The following is a 23394-nucleotide window of genomic DNA, read 5'->3' on the forward strand; positions in this document are numbered from 1 at the left end:
CTTGCACCCCAACTCCTCCCACCCCTGGCCTATGTCTGGGCCACACAACCTAGGCTGTGACTGGACATTATGGGCCAGATCTTTGAAAGAGCCCAGCTCCCATTTATGCACCAAAGCATTTGACCAAATTTTCAAAAGCACCCAGTCTGTTGGGAGCTGAGGTCTTTGAAAATCTGTCCACAAGCATCACAATGGGAGAGTCATAGATCTGGCTGGATGCGCCCTTCTGAGCCACCTACCGAACTGCTGTGAGGGGAATCCAAGCCTCAGGGTCGCTGGGTCCCCAGGTCATTGTAAGCTTACTGAGCCTGAATAGGAAAGTAAAGATCATAAAAACAATAAACATCTTAAACTGTAATGGCCATCACTTTCTGTAATGTCTCACCCTTCCCTTAGCAGTCCTTAGAGACTATCAGTGGCCAGGAAGGAAGGCAGGGTGTCACCTGACTCAGGCAGGCTGTTACATGGTGGGCGACCTCTCTCCCTCATGGAGTCAGCTTCTGTGTGACCTTGCCCTCTCTTGCCCCACATTTCCCCTTCCAATCTGGCTCCCTCTGTTTCTGTGTGTCTCACTATGTCTTTGCTCTGTCTTTTGGGTAACTTTTTACTGCTCCTGCCTTCCTACCTGCATTCAGGAGGGAAAGCTAAAACTGATTTTCTAAGGACGCAGCTGCTTTTAAACTTAATCTATGTGCGGTCTAAGTAATCCCTACTGTCCCTGTCTGCTGCATACCTGAACAGGTCCTGTCAGCAGTTGTAGATCCATATACATATAGGTATTCATGATGCAGCCGTATTTCATAACACAACTTCACAATATCAAGCAGAATTCGTAAATTGTACAGATATATTCCCAATTTGTCACAGGGAAGTGCTGGGCTCTTTTGAGAATAAACCCCTATTTAGGTACCTAAATGGAAGCTGAGTTCTTTGAAAATCTGGTCCTGTGTGTCTAGGTCTGTGATATGCCATGCAGAGGAACTGAGTGGGGAACAAGAATCATATTCGTTACTCGTCTGTGTGGCTGCTTGGGGGGCATTTATCTGGCAGCCTGGGTGGCTGTCCACCTTGCACTCTGGGTAGTGGCCAGAGGCTCTTTGTAGCTAGGAGGTATTTATCTCTTGTGTATGTAGTTTTGGTGTATTTACCTAGTAGTGTGTGTAACTGCAGGTACTTGATGTGCAAGGTGTTTACCTAGGAATCTTGGTCCTTCTGGTGTAATATGCAATGATGGTTTTTTTCACACAGTAACCCTGGTAGCTGAGAGGTATTTTCCCAATGTTCTGTGCCACCCCAGGGCACCTCTATGGGAACTAGAGTGAAGGGTTTGACTGAGTGGGTCACATTTACACCACAGTAACTCTTAACCCATCCAAGATCTGAGGATTTTACTCTCCTGTTTTATTCCCCCTTTCCCAGGAGGGCAGATTCACTGGAGCCAGGCCCCCTCCCAGTCACCCAGTGCTGGTGTGTGGTCCCAACCCCAGTCGATGGACGTGGAGCTGACGGCCTACGTGCTCCTGGCCGTGCTCTCCAAGCTGAGCGTCACCGGGGCTGACATTGCCATAGCCTCTGGCATTGTGGCCTGGCTCATCAAGCAGCAGAATGCCTATGGTGGCTTCGCCTCCACACAGGTAACACAGGGGGAGGTGATGGGCCGTGATCCCACTGGAGAGAGAGTCTCTGCGCTGTGGCTGTGGGAATATGACAGTTATTAGTGCTCTGGAGTGTGAATGCTTCTGGGTGCAGGGACTGGGAGGATGAATCCTGGAGCTAATGCCCTGGAGTGCAGGGGTACACTGAAGGGATGAATCCTGATTTCAGTGCCCTCAATTGCTGAGATCCCACTGTTCTGAGCGTTTCACACTTCTAGGTCCAAAGAGCACCCCTTTCTGTCTCACATACAAATGGCGAGGTGACTGTGTCTCTCTCTCCAGGACACGGTGGTTGCCCTGCAGGGTTTGGCCAAATACGCGGCCCTGACGTACAATGAGAAGGGAGACGTGGAGGTGATAGTGAAGTCCAAGGGGAGCTTTGAGAGGAAGTTCCAGGTCACCCACAAGAACCGGCTGCTGCTGCAGCAAGCAGTGCTGACGGAAATTCCCGGGGAGTTCTCAGTGCAGGCCCAGGGCAGTGGCTGCATCTATGCCCAGGTGAGATGCACCTTCTTTGGGGAGGGACATAGTCCCCATGGGTGCCCCTGTGCAGGACCTCATAAGCAAAACACATTTTCATGGTCAAAGAGAGCCATTCCCCTTGCTTACTCAGCAGCCCGGTCCCAGGTCACGCTCAGGCACATGGAGTCCTCACTAACAGTAGCTTTCCTTACCATCCCTTTCCCCACTGCTGTACCCCTGCCCCCCAAGGGTGATCTTGTGACAAAATGTGGGTAAACATAAAGATGGCTGGTCTCACACTGCTCCCAGGGTGCTAGGGGAACTGGAGATTGTGTGTAGGTGTGCTGTTTGCCCTTAGTGGAGAAGAACCCTAGTCCCAGCTATACTGGATGAGATCCCCTATAGCTCCTTGCCTAGAGGCCTGTGTTCCTGAGACTGAAACAGCAGAGTTCTAGCCCAGCTCCCAATGTGTGGTTTATGTAGTTGTTGTGTCTGGGGTTTAAGGATCTGAGCAGTAACTAGAGCCAGTGGAAGAGCATGAAATGTGATTAGGGAATCCAAGTGATGAGTTGGGTTCACTCTGATCTATGAGGACTTACTAGTGAGTATATTGGCAGCTACTGGGTATTAGTAAAAATGGTGCAAATCTTGTTAGCTTTAAAAAGCAGGTTGATAAATAGGAGCAGGTTCAGAAAAGAGCTACAAGAATGGCCTGCGGCCTAGAAAGCCTTCCTTTGCCGTGAAAGACTAAAGAAGCTCAATCTGTTTAGTTTATCCGAGAGAAGGCTAAGAGGTGACTTGATCACAGTCCACAGGTACCCATGGGGGCAGCAGATGTCTGATAGTAGAGGGCTCTTCTATCTAGCAGACAAAGATATAACAAGATGCAATGGCTAGAAGCTGAATCTAGTCAAATTCACTTTAGAAACCAGGTGCAAATTTTTACCAGTGAGGGTGATTAACCATTGGAACAATTTATCAAGGGGTGGGATGGATTCTTTCAACCCGGACTGGCTGTCTTTCTCAAAAACATGCTCTAGCTCAAACAGCAGATATGGCCTTGCTATAGCAATTACTGGGTGAGGTTCTATGGCCTGTGTCATGCAGGATATCAGATGGGATGGTCATAATAGCCCCTTCTGGCCCTAAATTCTAGGAATCTACTGAATCTTTATCTCCAAATGATCCAACTAAAAAGTCTCTGTAGCAGCCTGTTTCTCTCCTCTGCAGATGGTTCTGAGGTACAATGAGCCTCCCCTACAGGTCTCTGTGACCTTCTCTGTGCGCATCATGACACAGCTGATCGACTGCACCAAGGGAGACATGCGCATTGTCACCATCCGCATCCATGTCAGGTGACCCCAGGATTTCCCCTGTGTATACACCGCTGACCAGGGACGGAGCCCCTGCCTGGAGCAGATCAGGGAGTGTCAGAAAGCTGGTTGGGTTTAGTGGCTTGAAGGGAGGGAGAGACTGCACATTTTGCAGAGGAAGAAAGGGGTGGAGGGCAAATTTGGCAGCTGTGAGGGAAGAAGGAACCAGGTGCTTTTGGGAGGGGCTGTAACCATGAAGTGTGGTTGGAGTTGACTTGCTTGTTGGTAGAGGGATGGCAAGGAGGGAAAGGTGCCCCTTTAACATCCTCCTAGAGACAAAAGGGTGTGGGGAGATACAGAGAGGGGAGTTGCTCAGGGAGTCACAGGAAGGCTGCGTCTGTTCAGAGCAGGGAAACCATCTTCAACACCCTCCTACCGCAAGCGTGTATGCCAAGGAACTGTACAGGGCCTAGTGCTTGCATGAGGAGGAAGGAGGGGGTAGGGAGGAGGTGGAGGAAGATTTATAGCCTCATTTAGCCCCTGCTCACGGGGTCTTTGACCATCTGCATCCTTCCTCTCTCCCTGTGCCCAGCTACATCGGGAGCAGAGTCACTTCCAACATGGTGATCATAGAGGTTTCCCTATTGTCCGGATTCAGCCTGGCTTCGGGCTCCCGCACATCAGTAAGGCACCTGGGGAGCAGAATGGGGGCATGGTGAAAGGGCCTCATCCAGTCAGTGCTGGTGGGAACCATACTTCTCCAGGGAGAGGAGGCAGGTTCCATAGACGGGTTCCTGGGCTCCACCCTGAATGATGATGTCACCCCGTCTCCCTCGGACATTTAAACCCCAAAGCTGGCTGTAGAACCCCAGACACATGCCTTGAGAAGGAGCCCAGTCCCAGTGACCCATACTAATCCCTGTCCCTCATCTCACAGGAGCTGAGTGACTATGTGGTGAGATCAGCCCTAATGAGGGGTGAGAGCTCTGATGAGGGCCTGGCTAGGGGAGGGGTAATAAGAGCTCACCTGCTTTCTGGCTACAGAGGTTGCCGGCAGGGAGGCTGCTCATGGCCTGAGGGGGAACATTTCAATAGGAATTCTCACCCTCGCCCCCTCAGAGACCCAATTCAGCCATTACCTTTCATCTTCTCTCCTGTCCCAGTTGCAGAGCAGTCCCCTGGTGAGGAAAACGGAGGTGAGCCAGAGTGGTGTATCAATCTACTTGGACCAGGTAGGTCTGATTGAGATCAGGAGTGGAATAGCAGGGGGCTGCAGGGCAGGACTGAGGGGCATTGGCAGAGCTGTGGGGGGAACTGTCATAAACAGATAGCTAAGGGTTAATGTCTCTTTCACCTATAAAAGGGTTAACAAACAGTAACCTGAAACACCTGACCAGAGGACCAATCAGGAAAACAATGAATAAACAGCCTTATCCAAAAAGAATACAATTTAACACATTCCAGCAACTACACACATGTAATTACAAAAAAACAATATAAACCTATTGACTTACTATCCTTGTACTTACAACTTGGAAACAGAAGATTAGAAAGCCTGGAGATTCCTGTGGTCACTCTCAGAGCCGAGAAAAGAACAGACCAAGAACAAAGGACTCACACCCAAAACTTCCCTCCACCCAGATTTGAAAAAGTCTTGTTTCCTGATTGGTCCCCTGGTCAGGTGTTTCAGGTTACTGTTTGTTAACCCTTTTATAGGTGAAAGAGACATTAACCCTTAGCTATCTGTTTATGACAGGAACCCAGGGCTGGACTATCAGGGGGCTTCAGGGCAGGATTGAGGGGCATTGGCAGGGCTGTGGGGGGAGCCCAGCACTGGACTAACAGGGGGCTGCAGGGCAGGATTGAGGGGCATTGGCAGGGCTGTGGGGGGAGCCCAGCACTGGACTAGCAGGGGGCTGCAGGGCAGGATTGAGGTGCATTGGCAGGGCTGTGGAGGGAGCCCAGCACCGGAATAGCAGGGGGCTGCAGGGCAGGACTGAGGGGCATGGGCATAGCTGTGTGGGGATCACAGGACTGGAAGATCAGGGGGGCTGCAGGGCAGGACTGATGGGCATTAGTCAAGGCTTTTCATGGGTAACCCTATCAGAGCACCTGAGTTCCTGATTCTCATTAAATTCCTGCCCAGACTCCAGCAGAACTAACACAGTCAGTTTTGGAGCCAAATTTAGGGAAGTAATATAAAGCCTCTCCTCTCCCTCCCTCCCACCCCCAGCTGACCAATACGACTCAGACATATGCCCTGCAACTGGAACAGGAGATCGAGGTGATCAACCTGAAGCCAGGACACATCAGAGTCTACGACTACTACCAGCCAGGTGGGTTGTTGAGCTGCTGGGGCATTTTGGCTGGCGGGGAGAGGGTGTCTCTGCGCAGGTGTAACTTGGATTCCTTGTCTCCCTGTGCAGAGGAGCAGGCCCTGGCTAATTACAGCGCCATCTGCAGCTGAGGTAGGTGTGAAGTCCATGGACGTGACTCTCTGCTCCCCTCCCTGCCCCCTGTGTGCATCTGGCACTAGCCTTTGTGCCCCTCACACAATGTCCCCCCCAGGTTGGCACGATGGCCCCTCCTGCTGCTAGGAACAGCCCCCAGTGTGTCTGCGCTGGAAATGTCTGCCTTCCCAGCTCTCAGGGGCTCCCTCTCCCTTGTTGTATTGAGCTTTCCAGAGGAGTTTTTAGTGTACTCCCTATGTAACAGGGCATGTTCCTGGGGCAGGCACCACACCAATGACAGCAGTGGGACCTTGCTACCAAGCGTTAGACCTTTGTAATGTGCTCCTCCTGTAATGTGCTCCTCCTGTGCATGTGGGACATCTGGGAGCTTCAGGTAGTGCAGAGCATGGCTGCCCATGTGTTGCGTGGTCATGTCTGACATCAATACTCTGTGATCACCCTGGCTCCAAGTAGTGCTCCCATGTGGAGTTCATGGTGCTAGATCATGGTGCAGAAAGTGTTAAATGGTTTGGTACCTGGCTCCCAGAGAGCCCCGGTTCTCTTCCTGGGCCATTCTGCTGCAGCTGAGAGAGCAGAGTCATTAGAGCTGGAACTCCTTCAGATTAAATGAGAGGAGTATTCTCATTGTGAGCCCACAGCTCTGGAATTCGCTCCTCACCCCTGAGTCTGAATAACTGAATTCACCTTCCAGACACACTGCAAAGCCCACACCCTTTTTTTTGTACTGGCTTGTAGAGGGTTCCTAAGTGGAGGTGGAAGAGAGTGGATGGTGATTTGGGTGGTATAATTTCTTGCTCTCTGTCTCTCTCTATCCTCAGTATCATCTCTTCAGTCTCACCATCTCGGTCTCCTTTGCTCTCATTTTATCTCTGATTCCCTCCCCCCCATAACTGTCTCCTGGGTAATCTCCCCCTCTCTGTTCCAGCAGACAGGGAGGAAGATGTTGGATGGAAATCGTGCTCCAAACAGCAGGCCCTGCCCCTGTTCAGCAGGATTCCTGAGCTGTCCTTGCTGGGCTGAGGGACAAGGGATGCCCCGACAGCCCCACCTGCAAGGGGCTGGGGCATTGGCACTGGGTGGGTGGGGGATCTTCATGGGCTCCATATTGGATTGGAGGGCTAGGCTCAGGCTAACATTCCTCACCACAGTAGCCGTTTCCTGGTGAATTTTTTATGTCTGATTATTTTTGATCATTTGAATCTGGGAATTTTCTTGAGTCTAAAAAGAATACAAATAAAATGGAAATCACATACCCCAGACACTGCGGTATTTGATTGGGCTCCATAACAAAAGTCATCCCAGAGGAAATTTGTGGGTAATTTGTGAGGCTGACACTACTGGTATGTCCCTGACATTCACTTCTGTTCTCCCAATGATAATTTCATAGAATCATAGGCCAGAAGGGAACCATTGTGATCATCTAGTCTGACCAAGTGTACAACTCAGGCCATAACTTCCCAGAAATAATTCCTGGAGCAGATCTCTTAGAAAAAAACATTCAATCTTGATTTGACAATTGTCAGTGATGGAGAATTCACCACAATCCTCGATAAATTGTTCCAATAGTTCATTAATCCCACTGTTAAAAATGTACACCTTATTTCCTGTCTGAATTTGTCTAGCTTCAACTTATAGCCATTGGAACATGTTATACCTTTCTCTGCTAGATTGAAGAGTCCATTACTGAATATTTGTTCCCCCTGTCGATTATTTATAGGCTGTAATTGAGTCAACCTTTAATTTTCTCTTTAAGTTTAATAGATTGAGCTTTTTGAGTCTATTTTCTGATCTTTTAGTCATTCTTGTAGCTCTTCTCTGAACCCCCTTCAATTTATCAACAACCATCTTGAATTGTGGGCACCAGAACTCGACACAGTATTCCAGCAGCTGTCTCACCAGCACCAAATATGGAGGTAAAAGAACCTTTCTACTCCTACTTGAGATTCCTGTTTATGCATTCCAGGATCACATTAGCTTTTTTTGCCATCACACTTGGGAGTTCATATTCAGCTGATTTTCTATCACAACCCCCAGATCTTTTTCAGTCACTGTTTCCCAGGACAGAGTTCCCCATCCTGTTAATAGGGCCTAAATTCTTTGTTCCTACATGTACACATTTACATTTAGCTGTGTTAAAACACACATTATTTGCTTGCAGCCGGTTTACCAAGCAATCCAGATGGTTCTGAGTCAGTGACCTCTCCTGTTCATTATCTACCACTCCCCCAGTTTTTGTATCATCTGCCAACTTTATCAGTGATGATTTTATGTTGTCTTCCAGATCATTGATAAAAAGATTAAATAGCATAGAGCCAAGAACTAGTCCATGCAAGACCCCACTAGAAACACACCTGCTTGATGATTATTTCCCATTTACAATCACCTTTTGAGATCTATAAGTTAGCCAGTTTTTAATCCATTTAATGTTTGCCATGTTAATTTTATATTGTTCTAGTATTTTAATCAAAATATCATGCAGTACCAAGTCAAATGCCTTATAGAAGTCAAAAATATATTATGTCAACGCTATTACATGTTTCTGCCAAACTTGTAACTTCAACAAAAAAAGATACCAAGTTAGTAGGACAGAATTTATTTTCCATAAACCCATGTTGATTTACATTAATTAAATCACTCTCCTTTAATTGTTTCTTCATCGAGTCCTGTATAAGTTGCTTCATTATCTTGCCTGGGATTGATGTCAGGCTGACAGGCCTGTAATTATCCAAGTCATCCCATTTACCCTTTTTAAAAATTGGTACAACATTAGATTTTTTCCAGTCCTCTGGAACTTCCCCAGTGGTCTAAGACTTATTGAAAATGAACATGAATGGTTCAGGAAGCTCCTCAGCCAGCTCTTTTAAAACTCTTGGCTACAAGTGATTTGGATCTGCTGATTTAAAATGTCTAAATTTAGTAACTTCTGTTTAATGTCTTTCAGAGCCACTAGTGGAATCACTTTATGATGAGACTATATCATCTGTTTTTCCCCAAATACAGAATAGAAATATTTACTGAATACTTCTTCTTTTTCTGCTTTATTATGGATAATTCTACCATTTCCATCTAGTAATGGACTAATACCGTAGTCAGAATTCTTTTTGTTCCTAATATATTTAAAAAACATCTTATTGTCATTAACTCTACTGCCAATAGAGTTCTCCTTGTGTCCCTTTGCTTCACTTATCAGTTTTCTACAATTCTTAACTTCTGATTTATTTTCATCATTATCAGCTTCCCTTTCTTTCATTTGTTAAATATTATTTTTGGGTTTTTTTTATAGTTGCCTTCACTTCCTCTCTAAACCAGGTGGGTTTTTAACCAGCATGGCCTTCTTCCTCAATTGTGGGATTGCAACTTTTTGGGCATCTAATAAAGTGTTCTTAAATGATTTCAAAATTATCATTCACATTTTTCTAATTAAATTCTTCCTCCCAGCTGATTTCCCTAATAATTGTTTTCGTCTTTATGAAATTGGCCCTATTAAAGCATCAAGTATATATATTACTGGTCTGGACTTTATGCTGTTTGCACAGGATAAGTGTGATCAAGTTATGATCATTTGTATCTATGCCTTCAGCATCCTGCTCAATGTAGACTGCAACTGGGAGTACAGTAGAACCTCAAAGATATGAACACCAGAGTTATGGACTGACCGGGAGGGAGACAGGCTGTTTTTACCCTCCTTCCCACGGGAGGGGGACACTGTTTTCACATATACCCACTGGGAGCGGGATAAACTTGCAAACTCATACTGGTGCTGAGTAGGAAGCTCAGCTGCTGCTGAAACCTAGCCTGGAGTGTCAGCTGTTTTATCTGGAGCCCAAACTGTGCTTTGTTTGGCATTACAAACATTTCAGAGTTATGGACAACCTCCATTCCCAAGGTGACTGTAACTCTGAAATTCTACTGTATATAGCTTCTGGGTGCCCGGTCCCGTTTCTGAGGCAGTGCCCTGCTGATTTTGCACTCCTGCATCAGTGCGAGGCTGCATCTGTCCTGTGGTGTCTCCTATGGTCCAGCTGCTCTCATCCCAGCATAAAACAGACAACTGGAGTGAGGGGGAATATTTCACGGGGTGAGTGAGTATAAGAGAAGCTGCGTTCTGGTTTCCAAAACTCCCATAGGCTACATGAGCACAGAGGTGAGAGCTTGGGGGAGGAGGGGGGAGGAGTTTGCCATCTGTCCTTCCTTCTCTCATACTCCATATCATAGGCGCTGACTTTTGTTTTTGTCGATGGGTGCTTCTGAAGAGGCGTGTGTACTGGGGGGAGGTGGCTCTGCCAGTTTTGGGAGAGGCTATTTTCAACATATTTATACACCTCTTTCATATTCTAGTTATTGAATATGGTGTCTATCAGTGGTATCTTTACCATTTTAATAATGATTAAATTGTTATGAACTACATAATTAACTTATCATGAATTACAGTATAGTAAAATCATTGCAATCACCTATAAGCTGTCTTCATGAACATCCCAGTTACAGTTTACATCTCGCTGTAGCTTTCTGGATGAAACTGTCAGCAATCTTATTTATATCTCGTTCCCTGGTAGGATCTTGATGCACATTAAAGACAGCTACATTATTCAATTGTGTCTGTCCCACTACTGACTGGAGATAATTTTTAAGTCTTCTGGTGCTGGAGAATGAGTTTTCCGCAGTTCAGGATGATACCTGTATCATCACAGTGAGAAGGATTCTTATAAATGTGCTATATGCTGAAAACAGTGCATCCAGAGTGTGATGGGTTGAATCACAGAAACCCCCTTGGGGTTGCCAACTGATGTGCCAAGACTATTTCTGCCCCTGCTTTCCTGCCCTGGCAGCTTAGGACTTCAGTGTCCTACCTAGTTTGAGCCAGACCCACTAGCCTACTGCAAACCGAGACCCAGGTCTGAACTACGTCCCCTAACAGCTGGAGGCTTAATTGAAAGCAGCTGACAGAAGTGTTCCTGTCTTTAACACTTAGATGTCCAACTCCCAATGGGTCCAAACCCCAAATAAATCTGGTTTACCCTGTATAAAACTTATACAGGGTAAACTCATAAATTGTTTGCCCTCTATAACACTGATAGAGAGAGATGCACAGCTGTTTGCCCCCCAGGTATTAATACACACTCTGAGTTATTAAGTAAAAAGTGAGTTTATTAAATACAGAAAGTAGGATTTAAGTGGTTCCAAGTAGTGACAAACAGAACAAAGTGAATTACCAAGTAAAATAAAATAGAACACGCAAGTCTATGTCTAAGAAACTGAATACAAATAAAACCTCACCAGTTCCAGTAAGCTTCCTTTTACAGACTAGTCTTCTGCTAGTCTGGGTCCAGCAATCGCTCACACCCCCTGTACTTACTGTCCTTTGTTCCAGTTCCTTTTAGGTATCCTTGGGGGTGGAGAGGCTCTGTCTTTAGCCAGCTGAAGACCAAATGCTCTACTAAGGTTATTTAGAAATCAAGCCTGTACATGGCCAATATTCATAACTTTGAATACAAAAATGATACATGCATACAGATAGGATGAATAGATTCAGTAGATCATAACCTTTACATAGATATGTTACGTGGCATATGTAGCAAAGAACATATTCTAGTTATGTCATATATATTCATAAGCATATTTCCATAAAGCCTTATGGGAGGGCGTGGTCACACAGAGTACTGCAAATGAGTCCACGGAGCTCTTTCTTGATGGGTAACAGCTAATTTAGGCACCATCATTTTGTACGTACAGTTGGGATTATATTTTGCCATGTGCATTACTTTGTATTTAACATTCAATTTCCATCTGCCATTGTGTTGCCCAGTCACCCAATTTTGTGAGATCCCTTCGTAACTCTTTGCAATCAGCTTTGGACTTATAAAATTATTCAAGCTAGTTATCATCTGCACATTTTGCCACCTTCTGCTTATCCTTTTTCCAGATCATTTATGAATATGTTGAACAGCACTAGGCCCAGTACAAGCCCCTGGGGGACACCACTATTTACTTCTCTCCATTCTGAAAATGGACCATTTATGGCTACCATTTGTTTCTTATCTTTTAACTGGAGTGCCTGGCAATGCTTTCAGGATCATCTAACAATCCTTTTTTAATTTAATGACAAGCCTTTTGTTATAATCACTCTGCCTCTGTTTATATACAAACTCCCTGCCCAAGGGCAGAAGCTGGGAGCAGCACAGAACCTATCACATTCCACACTCAAGCTCCCTCTGGGGCTAGGGCATGTGCTGTGAGCAGAACTCAGGTATGAAACTCGGGAGGAACCTCTATGGCTTGTGGGTGCTGAGCACCCCCTATTTTTCTTCCATGGGTGCTTGAGCCCTGGAGCACCCACAGAGTCTATGTCTATGCTCCATATCCTTTACCTGAACGGGGCATCTTTCAGCCATCCCTTGGAGTGAATGTCTGTCACTGTGCCATCCTCAGATGGCTGAGGTTTCATCACTTCACAAGATAAGCAGAATTCAGGTAAAAAATGTGAGGGGCAAAACCACAGTGCTGCAGGGAGTAATATGGGTTACTCAGCAAAGGTGCGCTCCTCTCTGAGTCAATGCTGTGGCCACAGCATGAGGCTAAGGAAAGAGATGGGTCAAACCAAATTGGTTTGATTTCTTCCTAACTGACTTGGTCATGTATTGGATTTTGATTACTAGAGCTGAAGGCCAGAAGGGATCACTGTGATCATGTAGTCTGGCCTCCTGCATACACAAGCCAGAGAACCTCACCCAAGGATTCACAGTCTACAGTAACATGGACTATGTTTTACATTTTCCCTGTCCCCTTCTCAGTTGTGTCTTTCACACTGAAAGTATGTTCTCCAGTGTCTTCAGAAAGCATCACACCTCCATCTGCTTCCCCCCCATCCCTCACTTCACTGTGGAAGAAGGGAAAGAATTGACAAGGATTTGTAGGGGATCTTAATGCATGTCAGTTTGTTAACAAGAGTTAGGCCAGCTGTAACCCTAATGACATGAGACTTGTAGAAGCGAGAATTGAGTGAGGCAAGCAGAAAAGAACTGTGTGAGAAGTTATCACGACCTTGCACCGATAATCAAATACGTAGGCTGGCGCTCAGAAGCTGAGAAAAATAAGATAGCAGGATGGCCTATGCATAAACGAAATGCATCTGTTGCTCATCATTGTCTGTAATATTGCTTGCTATTGTCTGTAACAAAGGTATAAATGCTTGCTGTAATTGTTTACCTGTTGAGAGACCTGTCCAGGACTGGGGCAACTCTGTGTCCTATGGCACTCCCTCCCTCAATTACTGTTGCTTGAGAAATAATAAAGTATTTGATTTTGCTGCACCCAAACTAAAAGCGAGAACTGAGTTTTTCTCCGACACCACATATGCAGTTATGACTAGGAGGTTGCATACTTGGTTGCTTATGTAGGCCAAATTGCATACACAACTGTGCCCTTGCCACACTGTGGCTGAGTCCCTGACTCCCCAGCTCTAGTTAGACCCCTCTTAATTTTAATTAAAATTAGGACATCAGCAAAGCCTGGTGCTCACTAAAATCAAGCTTTTCCAATGTCACCAAAATCAGTAGAGCTTTGATCAGAGTGCAGGGCCCAGGGGCTCGGCACTCTGGATGGATTGGGGGCAAGAAACCTGGCTGGGGGTGTGGCACTCTGGATGGATTGGGGGCAAGAAACCTGGCTGGGGGTGTGGCTGGAGTTAAGGGTAGAGGGTCCTGGCTGAGGTAGTTGCTTGGCTGTGGGGAGGGGCTAGGTGTGGAGGCCTGGCCAGATTGGGAGTGAAGGGCCTACAAGGGGGTGGAGGGGCTGGAGTGGATGGGTGATGGCTGATGGGGTGGGCTGGCTGGAGCAGCTTCCAGATTCCTAATTTCCACTAAAATTAGGCCCTCAGAGTGCCCATTTGCTGCTGCAAGAAGAGGAAACTAACTTAACGCCAAACTAACCCACATCCTAACCCTGAGGTAACTGCTTCACTCCTGTATCCGCAGTGACCAAATGGTGAGATTAGTGGCAATTAGGCTTTCCTGGACTTCTGATCTTCACCAAAATCAACAGGGTTTTGCCCATTGATACCTAAAACATTCCCTGAAATATTGGGATTGACAGATGTGGCCTTCAGAAGTTATTGTGTTACAAACAGGAATGCCGTGGGTGCTGTGCTTTGCAAGCCCAATAAGGGAAGCAGGCCTCTCTGAAGGTTAGAGCAGGGGCTGGGAATCAGGACTCCTGGGTTCTATTGCAGTATTGCTAAGTCTTGCGATTTTTTTCATGACTGGCAGGATTTTGGTTGGGCTGGAGCCAGTCTGGCAATGATGCAGAAGGTTCAGTTTGTTAGCTAATTTGAGCCCTCTGATTGGCTGCCTGCCTCATTTGCCCACCTCATGGAGCAGAACAACCAGTGAAAGCTGCTGCAGGTGGAGCTCTACTTCGCCCCCAATATAGCAAACAAAAGCTATTCTGGGTTTGTCTACACAGAGACTTATTGAGCGGCAAGCCAGGGTGTGAATCAACAGCACGCTCACCTGCTGACTACTGTTGCTGCATGGACCCTGCCACCACATTCTAAAAGTTCCAGAGTGCGCTCTGATCTGCTGCTGTCTGAAAGACAGCTTGGTGTGCGGCAGACTAGCACAATGTATGTTCATACTCTGGAGGGCCCAGGCACATGGCCATGCCCTCTCACACAAAGGGTGGAGGGAACTAAAGAGCCTAGCAACTCAGGAAAGCCCCACTCCCTCCTTCCCCTTCCTCCTCCCCTTCCTCCTGTGAACAATGCGGACAGGATGGTGCATTTGCACCTCCCCTCTCTGCAGCATGAGCCTAGAAAGGGGCAGAGAGAGGGTGAAGAGCCTCTGCAACCATTCACCCCCACAGTCTGGAAGGGGGAGATGAAATCCTGCTGCAGCCTGCAGGCTAAGAACAGCAGGCTAAACAACCCTAGGAGGAGCAGAGGTGGGGCTGGGGGCTGGATTGTGGGGGTGAGGGACAAACTAATGAGTTGGGGGCTGGAGGAGTGAACTGAGGGGTGGGTAGCTGGGATAATTAATTGCTGGGCAGATGTGGGGATGAGAGCACCTGCAGCAGGAACCAAAATCGCCTTATCTGCTATGTTTGGTGTGGTAGGTAACACGAATGGTCACACACACACTGGACATGGGCCAGGGGAGTTCAGCAATCAAGAGACAGACCAGAAAACACAGTACAGACTTTTTAAAATATCTCATTCATTTTTCAGCCAGTCTCATGATTCAGGGCGGGATCGGTCTCATGAGTTTTGATCCCTTGAGGCTGGCGATAGTGGTATTGCTCACTCTATTGCTGACTCACTGTGCCACTTTGGTTTTCCCCCCAGTGAAGTGAGTTTAGTAACACTGGCACTGCCCCATTTGTATAGTGCTTGGATCTCCCAGACTGAACATGGAGCTGGAACACATCAGACTGCTGCTCCTTCCACAGTTAGACATCTGCCCTGGTACTTTGAGTTGAGAATATTGGGAAGAAAATGAGGTGAAGTAAGTGCTTGATCCATTCACTTCTTTACTACCTGCAATTTAACAGTGTTGTTGGATATTTCTTTCTTCTATGTCTCTTGAAATTCTTTCCAAATTTCAACAGCATCAATATTTCTGCAGTTTGTCCAAGGCTATGGAAATAGGTTTCAGTATATTCAGCATATCTTCTACATTTTGCTTTAGTCCGATGTTTGGCTGTGATAGTTCTATCTTTTTTTGTCACCATTGTCTACATAAATTACCAGCAGAGTAGGACAGTTCTTAATAAATAGCTCCAAACAGTCAACTGCTGAATTCCACCATACATTTTGGGGTAGAATTAGTTTGGATCCGCCTGCTCTTTCCAGTGAAGCTGAAGCAAAGTGGTTGTTGTGGAAGTATTTTGCAATTTCAACAACATTTTCCTTTATTCCTCAAGTTATACTTAAGAAGTCTTTGGCTAAAAGATGCATCAGTTGAGAACTGCATCCATATAAGTTTCAGGTTCCCTTCATTATCTTCTACATTTCTTCTCATCTTTGCTACAATTGCAGCATTGTCTGTGACAAAGCTACACACTTGACACTTGAATTTTTGTTCAGTTTGTTATAGCTTTTGCTGCTACTACTTTTGGATATTCTGCAGTATGGGCATTTCCTGATGTATCAATTGTTTCCCCAAGATAGAGAACCCCATCTTTTGTTACCACACAAGCATATATTACTGGATCATTGTGTACATTGCTCCACCTAGGGCTGTCCTTATCCATACGCAAAGTACGCAGCTGTGTAGGGCACCAGGAAATTTGGTGCCCTGCACAGATACGTGCTGTCCAGCCCCTGCTCCAGCTCTTCCCCAGGGCCTCCACCTCGCCTCTTCCCCGCCCCAGCCCCACCTCTTCCCACTCCCACCCCACCCCCACTCCCCTGAGGACTTCAGAAGCTGTCAGGCCTGCACTCACTGGTAAGTAGAGTGACCCAGACCCAGCCTGCTCCACTCCTCTGGCTCCCAGCCACGCCACTGGCGAGTGCTTGGGGTCAGTTCCCCCCTCTCCCCAAGCCTGGGAGCCAGGGGAGCAGAGCAGGCTGGGGCCGGGTCCCTCCACTTCCCACAGGAAGTGGCCAGCCCCCCGTCCCCTCCTTCCCACAGGTGGAGGCCTAGGGCCCTACACGCTCCCCGTCCCCCCTGGGGGGGAGGAACTGCGTAGGAAACCAAAATAGCTGGGGATGGTCCTGGCTCCACCCCTCAAAACTCAGATTAACAAATTTCCCATCAATGTGTTTTGCACACTGTTCAATTTCATTCTCATACACTGTATCCAGCAACCTTCCAGCAATGTCTTCTGTGCCAGGTGGAGTATAGTCAGCATGATGATTGAACCATGTCAATGTAATATTTGTTCTGGACAAGACAAAAGAGAGAATTAGTTGCATAAATGAACTGAGCAATCTCTTCATCTATGGAGTCTTGCTGGAATTTACTGGTCCTGACTACGAACTCATCTACAGTTTTACTGGATGATGATGAAAATCTTTTTATTTTGATACAGGTATTTTACTGTTTGAAATATATTTAGTTGTAGCACTGCTGTTTGTACAAGCAGGTGGCTCTGAAGTTGTAGGCACTGGAGACGAGGGACATTCATGACCCCTTATATCTAAGATGGACCCTGAAACAAAATGGTGAAAGAGTCACTCTCTTTCACTGCTTATTACTCAGTGCACTGTTTTAAAAAATGAGATTGTAACTGAAAGATTCCTCCTACTGCAGCTGTTTGTACTGCTATTTAAATGATACAATTTATTCTACCCCCAGTTATGGAAAAATAATTAATAAATCATAAAGATTGCCTAAGTTTCATTAAATCCTTACTTCTAGCAACATATCAGATAGTCTGACATTTTTTTAAATGTCAAAATTCATCAGTGGCTTATAAAATAAAACTTTAGTTTTAAACAGAAAATCTTCACCTAGGATGTTTGATTATATTGAGCAATAAAGTCATTTCAGAAGTCCAGCAGTAATAGTAAAAATGTAACTGATAAATACTTGGTGCTGGGGTTAACAGATCCCCTCATTAAGACTAAAGGGGGGAGGGATGGAGCAAACTTGGGCCAAGAAGGCTGCATCCCTCAGCAGCTGCAGAGCATGCTCCAGTGGAGGGGCTGCTTAAAATAGGACGTTGGCAATCAAGTGGTGGGAGAGTGAAGGAGAGGCACTCTGCAGAAAGGAAGCCAGTTAGTATAATCTAGGGCAGAGAAATCCAGAGGAAGGGCCTGGACTGTGGGCAAGATCTGACCGGGCTGCCAGGATTTTGACCTCTTTTTCTTTCCCCTTCTCCCTGACAAGGGGAAATCACCGGACAGTGAGAAAGGAGCAAGAAAGTCCTAACTGATTATCTGAATAGCTGAGACTGCTTGAGCAACCCTCCATGGAAAGGGAAGCTGAGGGTAATTTACATGCTGGAGGTTAAGTATCAGAGGGGTAGCCGTGTTAGTCTGGATCTGTAAAAGCAGCAAAGAATCCTGTGGCACCTTATAGACTAACAGACGTTTTGGAGCATGAGCTTTCGTGGGTGAATACCCACTTCCTCAGATGCATGTAGTGGAAATTTCCAGGGGCAGGTATATATATGCTAGCAAGAAAGCTAGAGATAACGAGGTCAGTTCAATCAGGGAGGATGAGGCCCTGTTCTAGCAGTTGAGGTGTGAAAACCAAGAGAGGAGAAACTGGTTCTGTAGTTGGCAAGTCATTCACAGTCTGTTCAATCCTAAGCTAATGGTGTCAAATTTGCAGATGAACTGAAGCTCAGCAGTTTCTCTTTGAAGTCTGGTCCTGAAGTTTTAGCTGGGGGCTGTATGTGATGGCCAGTAGAGTCCTGTTGGTTTCTTTCTTGGGTTTGTCTTGCAGTAGGAGGAAATAAGGAAACAGATCAACAGAGCCAGATGTGTACCCAGAAGCCTCCTACTGCAAGACAAACCCAAGAAAGAAACCAACATCACATACAGCCCCCAGCTAAAACCCCTCCAACACATCATCAAGTATCTACAACCCATCCTGGACAATGATCCCACACTTTCACGGGCCTTGGGTGGCAGGCCAGTCCTTGCCCACAGACAGCCTGCCAACCTGAAACATATTCTCACCAGTAACTGCACACCGCACCATAATAACTCTAGCTCAGGAACCAATCCATGCAACAAACCTCGATGCCAACTCTGCCCACATATCTATACCAGTGACACCATCACAGGACCTAACCAGATCAGCCACACCATCACTGGTTCATTCACCTGCACATCCACCAATGTAATATACGCCATCATATGCCAGCAATGCCACTCTGCTATGTACATCGGCCAAACTGGACAGTCTCTATGGAAAAGGATAAATGGACACAAATCAGACATTAGGAATGGCAATATACAAAAACCTGTAGGAGAGCACTTCAACCTCCCTGGCCACACTATAGCAGACCTTAAGGTGGCCATCCTGCAGCAAAAAAACTTCAGGACCAGACTTCAAAGAGAAACTGCTGAGCTTCAGTTCATCTGCAAATTTGACACCATCAGCTCAGGATTGAACAAAGACTGTGAATGGCTTGCCAACTACAGAACCAGTTTCTCCTCTCTTGGTTTTCACACCTCAACTGCTAGAACAGGGCCTCATCCTCCCTGATTGAACTGACCTCATTATCTCTAGCTTTCTTGCTAGCATATATATACCTGCCCCTGGAAATTTCCACTACATGCATCTGAGGAAGTGGGTATTCACCCACGAAAGCTCATGCTCCAAAATGTCTGTTAGTCTATAAGGTGCCACAGGATTCTTTGATGCTGGAGGTTATGTGTGAGCAAACCAGGAATGGTTGCTCTCACAGAAAACCAGTGTAAAAGGCACCCCAGGTTGGAGAACTGAGGGGGCACAGCTGTCCAACAGTCCAGATTTTACTCTGGGTAATGTTACACATGCCAATTATATTTTGAACACAAACATTTCAAAATTCATAAGTAATCCACCAAACCCACAAATCTATTATTTACTAACATGGTAAGACATTGCAGACCATCCATAAGAATGGTGCGAAAACAAGTTTACTAATCACTTGATCCAGATTGCTCAGACATATCTACATCATCATCGTCAAAGTCATTGCCTTCTGAGGAGCATTTTTCATGATGTTTCATGCTGACACCCAGGCCTTGCATCTTTGTCAAATTGTTTACATTTGGCACATATCCCTTGTTTGCCCAGAGGTACAGGTATTTCCTGAAAATGTTCCCAAATAGGTTATTGTTTATGACCTGCAGCCATTTCAGTTTTTTTCTTCCAGTTCCCAGGTGTTAGTCAACACTAGCGGCTGTGCTTTGAAGGATGTTGGCTCTTCTGCCCACAGTGGCCTGCTTTGACACCGGTGTTACTCCCTTCCGGTTGCACATTCTGCTCCTCCTCCCTCATTCCATAATCCCACCCCCCATGCCTACCTCCAGAAAAACAAAAGAACTAACAAAAATCTAAGACTTCTGCGCATGTAACCCACATGCTTTTGAACTGCAGTATTTTATTTTTTTTTAGAGAGAGAGGGAGACATGAGAAATTATTGGATTTCTGTTTGTTTGTATCTCTCATGCAAGGAGACAAGGCAAAGTCATTTACCTGAAGTGCTCAGAACCATCCAGAAGCAAGTGCTGGTAGTTACTAGGCAGATCTGTGTTTTTCCATGAGCTGGAGGGTAAGTTTCCATGGTAAGCGGAGTCATAAATAGTCAGTTTGAGAACTGAGTCAGAGCTCAGGTACTGAGAAGCTATAAAATAGCAGTATGAGATCCTGATGACGAGATGTTATTTCCTGGCGTCAGAGGCCCATAGCGTGTGGTGACTTTGCCAGTCTTTTGCACCCAGCAGCACAGCCCTTAGTCCCCCAAAGGATCAAGCTCTTAATACAGTACGACAGTGGACATTTTCAAGGCTGTTGCTTGGTTTTCCCCACATACTTTTACCCAAAACTATGTTGTTATGTCCATGTCCAGCTCTGATGTGGATTTTGGGAAGGCAATTTTGCAGTTGCTCTTTATATAGACTCCTAGTCCCACCTCCTTCTGATACCTTGTTTGTGAGTCATCTGAATGGAAAACAGATTTGTAACCATTTGAAGAAGAAAATATGGTTACTTACTGTCATATTCTGGGATGCAGTTCAGACTAGTGAAAGGTTGTGTCCCTGCTTGTCTTGTAACCCTGAATGCTTTAAAATGTTCTGCTGCTGTAGCTCCTTGTATGAACACTCCCAGCCAGCAGACAGGCGTGCACTGAGTGTCTCTGTGTTGAGCAGCCCTAATTCAGCAACTCTGACTCCCACAGCCTGCTTTTTACACCAAAGTCACACTCTGGTATCCACCAGCCTTCATCACTACTAGCCAGGTGACCCCAGCACACTCCCAGTCCCAAGTTTCCCCAATGCCATTTGCCCTGAAATATCTGGAACATTCAGAGGAGTAATAAGGTCCGTTGCTCCTATAAAGAGACAAAAGAAGTTTATTGCTTTAACTGGTGTTAATAATCACTTCAAGTCAAACACAGCACTAAGTTGACATAAAGTAAAAGTAAAACAAGTTTATTTAATCAAAAAGGGTTGTTTTAAGAGAGTTCATGTATAAAGGATAAAGACAGAAATGGTTACAAGGAAATAAATGTGAAAAACATTTCTAGTATGTGGTGGGGTGTTCACCCCACACAAGGCAGAATAGGTTAAATTAGGTTAATTAACTGGATAGACTGCACCTACTGGAGAGCTAGGGATTGAATGGTTGATTGAAAATGGAGCTCACCTGAGAAGGAACAGGCAGGGTTGGTATAAAGCCAGGAAGTTGGCTGCAGGAAAAGGTTGCAGAAGAAGTAGTCTGTAATCACTGCCTGGGAGAGGTGTTTGCAATATAGACTCTGACAAGAACCTGAAAAAAAGGGTGAAATAGCCACAGGGAGCAGAGGCCATCCGACTGGTAACCCAGGGAGGAAGGCAGAGGAGAAAAGTAGGCTGGAGCCTAGAGAAAGAGCAATGGGGTCTAGGAGTAGGCAGATTGTGGTTGCTGAACAGAGGGTCCCTGTGCTGGAACTCAGAGTAGTGGGCAGCCTGGGTTCCCCTAGCCACCACTGAAGAAAATGGCATAGTTGTGAATTAGGGAATGGCCTCGAAAGGCAACTGGACAGTCAGTCCAGAGAGACTTGAATACTCCTGGAAGGGTAAACACATATAGTGGCTGGGAGTGGAACCACTCCATCTTGCTATGCCACCTAGCAGCTGAGAGCTGATCAACAAGGAATTAGCATGGTAAGGCCCTCAGGGCAGGGCAGAGCAAAACCCAGGTCCATGGTTGGGCAGATAGAAAATCTATGGCCTAGATTCTTGGCTAGGGCGGACAACAAACAGGTTCAGGCCCTCTGCGTGGAGCAGAGCAGAAGCAGGAAAATGTAGGCTGCCACCCTGGGGTGGGGTTGGCGGTAGGGGGACCTGACCCACATTACTCCACTGGGTCCCAGTGGCAGTGAATCCCACCATTGGGTCATCAGGGATCCTGCTGAAACATGCTGACCATAGCTTCAGCAACCACAACTAGACTAATGTCTGGTTTCCCTCGGCTACTTCCTACCCTTACCTGTTCGTAGGGGATTGTCACTCACGGGCCCTCAGGGTACCCAGCTGCCAGCAGTTCCAGCAGCACCTCAGAGTATTCCTCCATTGATAGGGGTTGATACAGCTCAGTCACTGGTTCAGGGGCCAGCAGCATCCAACTCCTTCCCTGATTCCCTCTCAACTGAGCTGGAGGCCCTGCCTCTTATTCTTCCTGTTCTGCCCCCTGCTTCCGGGCTGAGGGGTGGGCCCAGTCTGGCACAGCTCACCAGTGGTCAGGGGTGGTTTCTCCCTGTTTGCATCAGAGGGAGGCCACTCCACCGTGCTACTGTGACCTGACCAGCAGGTCAAGTCATGAAGAGGGAGCAACCAAGTCATGAAGAGGGAGCACACAGCACCCCAGGAGGCTTGTCAGGAGTCTCCCGGAATCAGGTTCTATCAGCAGCAGTGGCGCAGCAGGCCCTGGCTCCGCACTGCTCCTGGAAGCGGCCAGCATGTTCCTTTGGCCCCTGGGTGGTTAGGGGGTCTCTGTGTGCTGTACTCCTTCTGAGTGCTGACTCCTCAGCTTCCATTGGCTGGGAACTGCAGTCAATGGGAGCTGCAAGGGTGCACAGGCAGGGGCAGTGCATGGAGCCCCCTACTCCCCCAGAGGCTGCAGGGACATGCTGGCGGCTTCTGGGAGCGGCACATGGAGGGGGCAGTGTGCGGAGCCCCCTTGCATCACTTACCTCAGGCGTTTCCTGGTCGGCAGCACAGCCAATGGGAGCTGCAAAGTCAGCACTCGGGGTGTGGGCAGTGTGCAGAGACCCTTGGGCCCCCTCCCCAGGGGCCACAGGGACATGCCAGCCACTTCCAGGGGAGGTGTAGGGCCAGGGCAGGCAGGGAGCCTGCATTAGCCCCACTGCACTGCAGCCTGATAAAAGTGCTGCCTGGCTGGAGCCTGCATCCCTCACTCCATCCCACACCTCAATCCCTTGCCCCAGCTCTGACCCCCCTCCAGCACCCAAACTCCTTCCTAGAGCTTACACCCACTCCTCCATTCTTGCCCCACCTTCCAAATCCCTTGGCCCAAGCCCAGAGCCTGCACACCTTCTCAACCCAAATCCCCTACCCCAGCCCAATGAAAGTGAGTGAGGGTGGGGGAGAGTGAGCGATGGAGGGAAGGGGGATGAAGTGAGCAGGGTGGAGCAATGGTGTTTGAGTTTGTGTGATTAGACAGTTGGCAACACTAAGTCCCAGAAGAGCAAACAATGGAAGGGGTAGGGTAAGAACTGGGCAGAGCTAATCCCCTGTACAGCCAGGAGGAGGTGCCCTAGTGATGAGTGGACCCCATTGCAATGTGACTAAGACTTAACAAAATTACCATCTTGCTTCAAGGTTAGATTCTTACC

General features: G+C 47.0%; 1 protein-coding gene across 1 annotated transcript in view; it reads left to right on the top strand.

The window, feature by feature from the left end:
• A2ML1 (alpha-2-macroglobulin like 1) overlaps positions 1-13085 on the top strand; it is a 64525-nt gene extending 51440 nt beyond the window's left edge. Inside the window, exons 28-36 of the mRNA XM_050943143.1 lie at positions 1420-1634; positions 1938-2153; positions 3348-3472; positions 4023-4113; positions 4594-4662; positions 5664-5766; positions 5857-5898; positions 7698-7814; positions 12558-13085. Coding sequence (XP_050799100.1) covers positions 1420-1634; positions 1938-2153; positions 3348-3472; positions 4023-4113; positions 4594-4662; positions 5664-5766; positions 5857-5897 — 860 coding nt within the window. The 3' untranslated portion in view covers position 5898; positions 7698-7814; positions 12558-13085. The remainder of the gene's footprint in view (positions 1-1419; positions 1635-1937; positions 2154-3347; positions 3473-4022; positions 4114-4593; positions 4663-5663; positions 5767-5856; positions 5899-7697; positions 7815-12557) is intronic.
• The last annotated feature ends 10309 nt before the right edge of the window (positions 13086-23394 follow it).

Source organism: Gopherus flavomarginatus, chromosome 1 (genome assembly GCF_025201925.1).
Source record: "Gopherus flavomarginatus isolate rGopFla2 chromosome 1, rGopFla2.mat.asm, whole genome shotgun sequence".
Taxonomy (NCBI): Eukaryota; Metazoa; Chordata; order Testudines; family Testudinidae; genus Gopherus; species Gopherus flavomarginatus.